Source organism: Metopolophium dirhodum, chromosome 2, assembly GCF_019925205.1.
Source record: "Metopolophium dirhodum isolate CAU chromosome 2, ASM1992520v1, whole genome shotgun sequence".
NCBI classification, from domain to species: domain Eukaryota; kingdom Metazoa; phylum Arthropoda; class Insecta; order Hemiptera; family Aphididae; genus Metopolophium; species Metopolophium dirhodum.
The window spans coordinates 8712735-8724289 of NC_083561.1; the positions used below are offsets into that span (position 1 = coordinate 8712735).

General features: G+C 28.4%; 1 protein-coding gene and 1 long non-coding RNA gene across 3 annotated transcripts; one reads left to right on the forward strand and one right to left on the reverse strand.

The window, feature by feature from the left end:
* Nucleotides 1-563: 563 nt before the first annotated feature.
* LOC132938521 (transcriptional repressor protein YY1-like) lies at nucleotides 564-6452 on the reverse strand. 2 transcript variants are annotated; one of them, XM_061005404.1, is made up of 7 exons: nucleotides 5974-6452; nucleotides 3913-4082; nucleotides 3683-3809; nucleotides 3371-3605; nucleotides 3135-3304; nucleotides 2917-3067; nucleotides 564-1017 (listed from the first exon to the last, which is right to left on the reverse strand). In XM_061005404.1, exons 1-6 carry the CDS (start codon nucleotides 6315-6317, stop codon nucleotides 2935-2937), a joined length of 1179 nt encoding a protein of 392 aa, XP_060861387.1. In that variant the 5' UTR covers nucleotides 6318-6452; the 3' UTR covers nucleotides 564-1017; nucleotides 2917-2934. The 2 variants fall into 2 exon arrangements, with proteins under 2 accessions (XP_060861387.1, XP_060861386.1); XM_061005403.1 differs by having other exon boundaries at nucleotides 3683-3821; nucleotides 5974-6449.
* A 68-nt stretch (nucleotides 6453-6520) lies between these two features.
* LOC132938522 (uncharacterized) lies at nucleotides 6521-10049 on the forward strand. The gene is made up of 2 exons (XR_009663920.1): nucleotides 6521-7005; nucleotides 9619-10049. It is a non-coding gene; the product is annotated as an uncharacterized LOC132938522 (long non-coding RNA).
* The last annotated feature ends 1506 nt before the right edge of the window (nucleotides 10050-11555 follow it).

The following is an 11555-nucleotide window of genomic DNA, read 5'->3' on the forward strand; positions in this document are numbered from 1 at the left end:
CGATCGTCACAGTTAAGTAGCCAGTAGATATATTTATTATAATGTAATAGTTAGTTTTAGTGTATATTTTTCATAAAACATCCATAGGCTGTGGCTGGTTCGGACCATCTGTTATTCTTATTATTTTCACCAGTATATGGAAATATCTTTACTCCCCTGGCTACTCTACCACTGTACACACTATTATTAATTTAGCGGAAAGTAATATTATTATTATTATACTATATATTTTTTGCCTAGATCTTTGTTGTAGCCATTTAAAAACTATTCAACTCGTTGGGAACAAAAACATTAAATATTTTAGTATTAAATTTACTAAAATGTTTTCGAATACATTTGCATCATTATATATTTTATTTCCCTAAATTTTAGTATTATTGAAAAGATATCTTAATTTCTATCATGTAATAATATTACATGGTTTATTAAAATAGTTAATACTGTGAAAATAGTGGTAATCATTATAATTTATAAATATAATATTTAGTATTCACATCATTCTACTACAATTTGTAGTATAGAATATAACTTTTTTTAGACATGATAAGAGACAACAAAATATATTATATACAATACATATAATAAAATATATCAATTTCTCTTTACATTCAAAAATATAAATATATTACATACATATACATAAATGATTATCTAACATCATGATCACTGAAAAAGCCATATAAATTAAGTTTCTTAATATAAGTTAAAAAAAAAAGAGAAAATAAACTTAACCTCACATTATTTGCTCTCTATTATCTTTGCAGTCTTATTTAAACAACTAAAAAGTTGTATGTATGTATAAAAAACAATTTATAATTTTTTTTTTTTAAATTAATTATTAACATATCAAGTATCACCATTCAATGGGAAGGATTTTTTTAAAATAGGTATTTTATGAATCTAAATTTACTTATTACTTAGTAGATATGTACAAAATTCAGCATTATAATTTTGCTCTTAGAGTAGGTTTTGATTTCAGTCACGTGGTTTGAGGTACAAATTATCATCACGCTACACCTGAAAAAATTTGTAATCAAAATATTAAAATTAAAATGCTAACAATTTAATAAAATCATAAAGTAAATAGTATGCAATTATCTAATTGGCATTAATAAAATAACTACTATTTGAAATATAATAACAATACAACTGAATTGACAGTAACTAAGTTCGTATTTTTTTCATAGAATGTATAAAAAAATATTTTTAAATCTATTTTTTGCTTAGTCAATTATTCAATTAATAAAAAAAATCACTTTGATATACGTTTATTTCATAAATTTAAAACAAATATTATCACTGATGTTAATCTTGATTATAAATACTTTTGTTATGCTGGAAATTAGTAGCAAACACAATTTATGAAAGACGAGATGAAACCCGAGATATAAAAAATAAACTCGATATCAAATACTGATCATAAGATTATATTAAAATGTAGTGTTTTCATATAAGGAGAATGAATTTGGCTGAGTCATAACTAAAAAACATAATATTTAAGATTTTTTATTGAAATCTTTTTGTATATATAAGAATTAAAATTATATATTTTTTTTTCTTAAGATTCTTATCTACTGAGTAGAGATTTCACTAGTATGTATTGTTTTAGTCTGATAAGTGTGTAACACACCAAATTTATATTCAGCAGTCCTCATTTAACTTTATTAGTTTTAATATTAGAGTGAATATACTTATTATTAAACTTAAAGATAATAATATTTTCTGTAGTTTGGTTATAAGCAGGGCTCATAGTTCATGCCCTAAAAAATGCCTAAATAAGCATGCATTGAAATATGCCTTAAAAAATTAAAAATATGCTTTTATAGGCATTAAATATCTAAAACTATGCACTTAAAAAAATCATTAACAATTTTTGAAATAACATGAATTATCTATTAATTTTTTTAAAGTTATGTTTTATTTTTTTGTCACAATTAAAAAAAATATATTTTAAATAGATTATTAACGATTGTGGTTTTTTTTCATCATATGTTAATTCTTTCATAGGTAGGTAGTATTTCCATAAAAAAATGCATATTGATATAATAATATGAATAGCAATATCAAAATCATTAATATGCCAAATAGGCAAAATACCTCTAAATATGCAAAATAGGACTTCATATAGTTAACCGTGGTACCTTGAAATGGATTTCTATGTCATCAAGCATTAAATACAACTTAGCAAGATTTATTTGCAAATGCATGAACTTACGAGCCCTGATATAAGCTAGTTATAAGAATTTATAAATAATACACAAATCTCTTCAAAATTAAAATATTGAAATACATCACAATATTTATGAAAACTATAATGTAAGAGAACAAAGATATTGGGTCAATGTTGTTGCAATATTTGTAATTTATAATTATTAAGAGGACGTTGCATTCGCATATATCTCTCTGTCTTACAAATGTACAACATAGCAAAAACTGTTTACGCTGTACGTGTGTAAGTCGGGGACAACATATGCGGGTATGACATCCTCTTAACACGTCTTACTACAGTTACAAATCGGGTTAAAGTTATATATTAAGTAGATATATCTTTTGATTGCATACAAATAATGTAATATTACTTTTTTATTTTTAATTATTTAATTTATACAGAATAAAATATTACATAATATTATAATTCAATGAAAAAGTTTCACACATAGCATGTGTATTCGTATAAAAATAAAATTTTAAATTCCTTACTAAGAATATCATTGTTATTTTTAATCTATAAAAAGCACAGGAATAAGTCAAAGAAATTGGCAATTTTAAAACTTAACAGAGAAAATAATTCACTAAGTGTGAAACAACAACTAAATATTAAATATTATTTTCAATTGGGTTAACATTAATTCAAAATTATAGATAGTAAATAAAAATAATTTACAATTCTTTTATAAGAATGAAGTTGTAACTTACTGTGTCATATATTATACATTATTCAGCATAAACAATAAAATGCTGATGATCAACATCTGGTATTTCAACATTAACATACTGTTGATTTAGATCATCTTGTACCTGAGTTATTGACCGATTTGAACTAGGTCTTGGTCGTGACATATGCCTGCTATAAAATAATAATTTTTGTCAATATTTATACTTAAATAATCACTTAAAAAAGTTATAATACATACTTTGCTTTAGCATGTGTTAGAATATGAGACTTCAAGTTAGTTGATTGGGCAAACTTTTTGTTACATGCATCAAACGGACACACATACGGTCGGTCGCCTGTATGTATCCTTACATGTGTTCTGAGATTGAAGTCTAATGAAAACCTCTTACCACAACCTTCAAAAGTACACTGAAAAATGTATCATTCAATAAATATTAATGAACAATGGGTTTATTTTAATTATGTCTTGTATACCTGGAAAGGTTTCTCTCCAGTATGTACTAATTGATGACGTTTTAGTTTTGAACTCTCGACAAATGCCTTACCACACTCTGCACACACATGAACACGGGGTCCGTGAGTATGCAAATGTTTTCGCATAGCTGAGTTATCGCGGAACATTTTTGAGCAGTTTTTGTTTGGACAAGCAATAGTGCGGTCCGTCATTTCTGAACTATAAGATTTTTTCACTTTTGACTTATGGCCAGGTCTATAAACATCACATCATTATCATAAGGTTAACTAGTATAAATAACAAGTATAATTTTTAATCTCAATTCAACATACCTTGCGAAGTCGGAAAGTTGTTTTGGATCACTAAGGTTAATTTGAGGTATTTCTTCAGAAATAGTCTGCTCAGTCATATATTCTTCATAATCGGGATCAGGATCAGGTTCAGGGTTGCTAACTTCTTCTAAAATGTAATCTATATTATGTTTAAGGATTATTTTATTTTTTGATCATCTTGAAATAATCGAATCAAATTATAATATTATTATAATGAAGATGATTTTTACCATCATCTGTCCCTGAAGCCCACATGGTTACAGAAAATTCTCCTTCTAATGTTCGAATTTGAACTTGCTTCTGTTCCCATTTTCTTGGTCGACCAAGTTGTATTGGTTCTGGTGGCGATGGAGTATTAGTTTGTGATAAATAATGATCTTCAGTATTTTCTTTCCTTAACCTAAAAATAATAATATTATTATTTTATTATGAATTAATGTATACATTTCAAATTGGAATTGAAGACAAAAATAATAATTAAAACTAGCAACAATTACCAACTAGCCTTTTACAATATTGAAAATTACTCAAAACAGAATACAACTGTTAATCAATTCATGGTTTGTAAGATGTACAAGCTTTATTTTCATTTAGTTACATTTTATTTATTCAAATACATAAATCAAATATAGTATGTTATACATTTTGGCAAAATAAATCGTTATATTTATTAAATTTATATTTTTTATAAATGGGTGTCTTTCTCTTCTTCATCAATCATGTAATTTTTTTCAAACACTATGTTCTTATAAGTTATAGTGCACAACATGTTGTATAGATTACAAATATACCTAATTTAAATAAATAAATATGTTGTATTAGCAAAATGATGTGAATTTATTAAGGAATGACATTTGTGATTGATAATGGAATTTTTTTTATAGTTAGGTTAGGTTACAGTGGATAAAATACATACAATAATATACTACAGTTTTATGTTTATCAATAGCTCACACTGCTCAGAGATGTAATTACAACAATTAATAATTTGCTAAACAGCTTTATAGTTTTACTTATTAAATAAGAAATATTCTAATAGTCATCGAACAAATTCATTTATTCTTTAAATGAATTAGTAAACATTTGTTAACAATGGCTACAAACATTTAATATACTATTACTGTTTTTACTACCAATTTAAGGAACACTCAAATCCTCAATTTATTGAATCATGTTACCTAGATTGAATCTACTTTTTTTCCGACACAATAGGAAGTACTTAAATTCATATATACACATTTAAAATTTAATATTAATTACATAATTTTTTTTATAGTTCATTAACTTATGGAAATCCTATGAAAACTGATTAGTGTAGACAGCGTAAGGGGGAAGTGTACAGAGTTATTTTATAAAGGTATAACAAAAATAGGAGAAAAATATAAATATGTAATAATGTTTTAATATTGTATACACTGTTTACTATATGATTAACAATATTTTTATAGTATCCATCATTTTAAAGTATATTTGTATATAGTATTTTTCCCATCAATTAAGGAATTATAATAAAAAACCATACAAAAATACTATCTTAAATAATGGAATAAAACATTTTAACAAATATAAAAATATTAACCTCGGTATAATTAAATTTGAAATGGCACTTATTCAGTCAATCCTTTGATTTAAGATTCAAAGTTGTGAAGCCTTCCCAAATTAGTATCAAAAATAGGAATAACTATTCCAAAATTTAAAATAATAGGTACTGTTAGTGTAAAGATGCTATTCATTGTACCTATATCATTGAGGATGCTTAAATTAAGGTTTTAAAATTTTCCTCCAAGCCTTCAAAAATGTTACAATTTAAACCTCCATATAAAACCGAGTGTATGCTGGTACATATTGCTGAACAAACGGCATAGAATTAAAAAATTAAAATCTTCATCAATAACTTTTCAAAGATTAATAAAAAAAGCTATTAGTTTCCTAAAATTTGATTTTGAATTAAAAATTGTTATTTATAATTATCAAAAATAAACAATTGTCAACAAGTCAAGATTTAACTTAAATCTTGGATAGAGCCAACAGAGTAGCATACTGAAGACAGTGCCCTACTAAAATGTACTACCTAAGTACATTCATAAAAAATCCTGTTAATGCGGAATATGCTTAGAATATAACTTCAGTATTCACATAGAAAACCACCTACATGGGACCTCAATATCAGAAATTAACAACTGTTTATATATTCAGTTTTGTAATTTGACAACAGTCGGTGAGGAAAACTAAAACACTTCCATACCGATAACGGTGACAGTCGGTGGGTAGTTTGTGTACAAGCAGTTTACCTGGACGGTCCTGGGCTTTCAGGCTGGGCATATAGCTCTTGGGGCACGACGCTCTCGTAAACGTAAGTGAGCTGACCATCATCTAGATCCTGGTGGTGAGGATGATGATGCTGGTGATGGTGGTTTTGGTGCTGGTGCTGGTGATGTCCCGGCTGCAGAAGCATAGTGGTGTTGTCGTTCTTTGTCAGCCCTTGGACAGGCGTCATGATAATTTGCCGACCGTTCTGGTCCACCACGGTGGTTTCGACGATCTCGCACGGCATCTCCACCGGTATTTGATCAGTCAACTTCAGATCGTCATCGTCGTCGTCCTCGGCTTTCATGTAATCTGCCGGCGACGCCATTTTGTTTGTTATTGTTTATAGTACAAAAAAAATATGTCGCACGCACGTCCGAGCAATGTACGCGCGAGGAAAATGGCGACCGTCGAGCGTGCGCGTGTGTGCATAGATGGTTGACGGACGGACGGGTGTCGGGTAGTCGAACGACGCCATTTAATGCGGGAACAGAGTAATTCGCGGATAGATGCCAGTGCGCAGCGGGGTCTAAAAAACCGTATTTGCAGCAGTACCGCCAACCAAACAAGTGGTCGCGTGACCTCGTTCCCTCGACTGTCGGTGGCGTTATCAAAATTGCTTGCGCGCGCTGTCGCGGTCCGCATCACTGAAGTAGTGATATGTGGATGTTTGGTATTTGGTACTCAAATACACAGACACAATATTGAATATTCGTAATTGGTATTGGTGTCTGGTACTCTGGTGTACTGTTGTACTAACTATTGGTGTCTGGCGTTGGCGTAGTGGCGTCTGCCCTCTGGCGCTGACGTCCACCGCCACAGCCACACCAGCAGTCATGACAAAATATAATATTATGGTAACATACATTTTGTCATGAACTCATGGACGATTGACTGATTGAAGTCATTTGACTGGGCATGGAGGTGGTAGCTGTAGCCGACGGTGGCACGGTGACTGCAATTCGACAAATAAATGTGTACAACGAAAATACCGGACATTTTGTAACTTGTAAGTTGTAAGTATGAGCACATATCTTGCTGTGTAGCTTGTTCTATAATATTATATTAAGTAACTTCTAGAGCACCCATAGGTTTACGAGGTTATGACTTGAAATAGTTATTTTGATTCAGTAGGTAATTTGTGAAAATGTAATCCAACAATTTGAAAGTATAAGTATTGTGGTTTTTGGTAAGTAACATCAAAAAAATCTTCTATATTACGGAGTTAGCAAAAATAACCTTGTTTCTAAATTTTTTTTTTTAAATTTACAGATGAGGTAAAATTTCATAATTAAATATAACTAGCTGACCCGGCAATGCTTTGCTATGACTAGGTTTTTGTTCAACTCCTTTTGGGTGTAATACGCTATGTAAGCTAGGTATGTCTTTTTTAGTGTAAAATATATTATATTTTAATTAATAGCCATCCCAATCGGAGTTTGTGAAAGAATTTTATTATATATGAAAACAGTATATTATCGAGTAGGCAATCTACCTGTGGTAGATTGCGGACCCTGCGTGGTGTGTATGTATGTTTATAATACTATACTTTAACTCTATAGTATTAAAAAATGCAAAAATTAATCTACCGAAACGTTTGAACTCTATACATTCTGTACTAAAATACACAGACTAATCACATTAATATTAATAATTATTATTATCAAAACCAATAGCAACCATTTATAAACAACAATTTCCATTGTAAATCTCAAAATCCCTGTTTGAGAACCTCCCCGAGGTCAAATTGTTGGACCTATTGTTTACCTTTTTTCACGACAAAATGTAGCCTATTTTCTTCCCCAAGGTCTAATCTTTCTCTGTACCAAATTTCATCGTAATCTTATGAACGGTTATGATTGCATAAAGGACATTGAAGCATTTTTTTGTGTTATATATATACATAGATTAACTATAGTTTATGGATGAAAATTAGTGGAAATTACTCAGTGGTAGTAATGCATGTGACATGTATCAAGTAAGGCTGTGAAGAGACCATTGAAATATTGTGCAGATAATTAGTCATGTTGAAATGTTGAATGGTACAGTAAATGTATGAAGTAACAAGCTAGTATACTATGAGGGACATAACAAATTAGTTTGAAGATGAGAGTATGCGAGGCAATCTGACAATTTAAGTGTTTGTGGATAGAAGTTATATTAATTATGTGTCTAATGTTTTCTACGGATAGGGAGACATAGCTTCAATGCTGCTAGGATGTTATTATGTGCTGTGACATACAGTAAGTTCTTGTTTAACGCTACCCGACTTAATATTGTTTTGCTATTAAGTTGTATAATTCCTTAAGTTCTGTTTAACAATGCAAAAGTTTTAGTATAATGTATTTTTTAATATCAGTCTGTATGTGATTTAATTTCAGTTGACCTTTAACGCACTCACTTCTAGAATCCAAAGGTTTTTTCAGATAATGCTGATAAAAAAATATCGGTTCTATTGATATACCTATCATAAGTATATGGTTTACCGGATGGACTAGAGTTGTCCTGACTACCAATGTGTTTGTTGAGGTCGCGGACAAAATTTTTCTTTAATGTATGTCTTCGGGACTGTGGGACCATAATAGCTGAATCTGGGTGATCAATAATTGCTGATCGTCGCACTCCATACCTAACTAATATACTGTGCCTATCATTATTAAATAGGTTTATGCAGTGACTGGCTCAGGGGGTTGCGGTCATATTATATGTATGCATTTTTGTATTAGTTCTTAATTTGAACGATAATAAACAGTTAATACATTTTTTATTTTTTTTTATTCTATCATAAACTATTATAACTCAACTCTTATAGTATTTAAATAACAGGTTATAACATCCGAAGGTTGAAAGATAACATATCACTATATTAGTAGAATATGAAAAAGTTTTATCTATAATAATTGGTAGATTAATTAAACTGATAATGAAACACAATTTGAATATTTAAATTATATTAATAAGGCTATGATAGGTTGTTGTAATGAAAACGATTAAATGATGGAGTGTTGGACTAAATGTAAGTGCATTTAGAATTAACAAAAGAAAAATAATTATAGGACTGATAGATGAATTTAGATTTGAAGTTAAATGTAAAATAGTGTCAGAGATAGCTTCTGCGTATGATTTTTGTGAGATAGGTAGTCAAGATCATCCACGGAGTTAGTTGAGAGCGTGGCAATTACAATTTCACTGGTATCATTAGTGGCGAGTATTGTGATCTTAAGTGTACGTGGCTAAACAAGGCCAGTTTTCTGAACATTGTTATTATAATGACATTATAAATTGGAACAGATAGATTTTGATCATAATTATTAATGAGCACAAAGAGCGATTCTTGAGTTTTCGGTTTTTAAATGTTACCTGATTATTTTTTCAGTCTACCAGTCTGATTATTTTATTATTTATGCTATTGTTTGATCATTTTTATTCACTGTACCTGGCATAATATTTACTTATCATCTTAATATAACAAAATATAAAATAAAGTTGAAGGTAATGTGGTAATGTGACTAAAGTTGATTTCAAAAAAAAAAATTTTATTGATTTTATAATTACTCTAAAGACAGACTTTACTTCGCTATATTTATAGTCTTATGATATATAATTATTTTTTTTGTTTTTATTTTTAGACTCACCTGTTCCCATAACAATTCATATTTGATGTTGATGGATTGAAGATCAGAATACAGCGACTTTTAAATAATACATTAGAAGCTCTATATAATCAAAAGTAAAACAATTATTTAAAAATACAATGGCAATCAAAACGGAAAAAAAAATTAAGAAAGTTATTACTGAAGGAGAATACACCAATGGATGAAGTTCTTTTTTTACGTTATAGAATATTATATGAACCTACATTTGTATACAATACTATTATTAACGCATAGTATAGAATCGACACTCGATTAAGCTATCAAGTTCTTGTTTACCTGTGATAGCTGTTACCAATACCATTAATTATTGGAATCAAGCTTGTTATAGGATATGCTAAAATATTAATCATGTAGAAATGTTTATTCGTTTTATTACAAAATAATTGTTGTATTTATAATCATAATTATAACTCGAATAATATTAATTTCAAAAACATAATGTATAAAATTGTATTGTAGAGTTTTAGTTATTCTAGAGATTAGGTTTAGTAAAACTGCATTCAATAGCTAAACAATTTAATATTCTATTAATCTTTAAGGTATTATTATCATAATAAACTTAAGTTAGGTTAACTTGGGCTTATCATAATAATAGTACTTTAAAGCTCAGTTGAAAATTAAATTATTATCTGTATTCAAACAAAAGTTAAGTTAATTTACTTAAATATATAAAAATATACATAATATTTATCAGATAATTTTTGTTATATTCATAGCACGACCCATTTTAAAATCTTTCCCCTGTTCATCTTAAGTTTTAATATGTATATAATGCATAATAGACATTAAACACAATCCAAGTCTTTATGTGCCTGGAATATTCTCTACTCAATTTTAATTTATAAATACTAACTTTATTTAAAATGCCCAATCTGAAGTGTGTTTAGTAGGTATTGTTTATTATAAACAATAGATGTGCAAACTGACAAGTAGAAATATTTATATACTTAAAGAAAATTTAAATAATTTACATCATATTTTCTTTATATCTCACTATGACTATCTATAAAATATTAATATATTACTTAAGAAAAAATGCATATCAGGGATACCTACTACAACTGTCTGTTTAGTATTAATTGTAATATCTAACTATATATAAATAAACAAAATGTTTTAAAAGACATTAATTACATTTTCCGGCTTATTACAGATAATTATTAAATTTGTATTCCTATTTTACAATCTAATTATCGTTCAGTTGCGTATACATACATTTTGTATGGGTAGATCAGAAAAAAAATTTAAACCTAGGTACCTCCACATTAAATGAAAAAATAGGTAATATATTATAATAAGGTACTAAGACACTAGCATGTCTATAGATATTTAAATTTGAGTTTAAATAATTTAAGTACAAACTTAGTGTTATATTAGGTATACTATGTTCATAATATTATATTAGATAATTACATGGAAAATATAAAAACTCAAATTTTTTTGTAATAACAATTAGGTACAATATAATAATATTTTGGTCTACTACATAGTTTTTAGCATACCTTTCAAAAAATTGAAATGACGCCCCTGAATTAAACTGTTATAGTGCACAATTTATTTTTTTTACATTTCCATCTAACGCTAAGGACACTATGTTATAAAATGTAAAAAAAAGCCTATGGGGGATCTGACTTCTACACCCCTCCTTATATACACCCCTGTTATCGTCTATTTAACTAGTATTTATTTATACATTTTTATATTATATCAAAAACCCCATAAGTTAACCTTAAACACAGAATAAACTCAAGTTTTAAAAAAGGTGGACAAGTGGATACCGCTCTGTTGTACAGTAGGATGTCATGGAATGGATATGTTATATTTGAATTCATGATATATTATTGTATACAAAAAACGATTCTGAGCAGTGACGTTCAGCCTATCATACTTGTATAAGTAATCATATTTAA

Excerpts from the sequence above, each read along its gene's own strand:
- LOC132938521 (XM_061005403.1), bottom strand. The coding sequence starts at position 6,317 with ATGGCGTCGCCGGCAGATTACATGAAAGCCGAGGACGACGACGATGAC. Across the intron at positions 3,606-3,682 it reads CAACTTTCCGACTTCGCAAG|ACCTGGCCATAAGTCAAAAG; the intron begins GTATGTTGAATT and ends TGATGTTTATAG. Across the intron at positions 3,305-3,370 it reads CTGGAGAGAAACCTTTCCAG|TGTACTTTTGAAGGTTGTGG; the intron begins GTATACAAGACA and ends TACATTTTTCAG.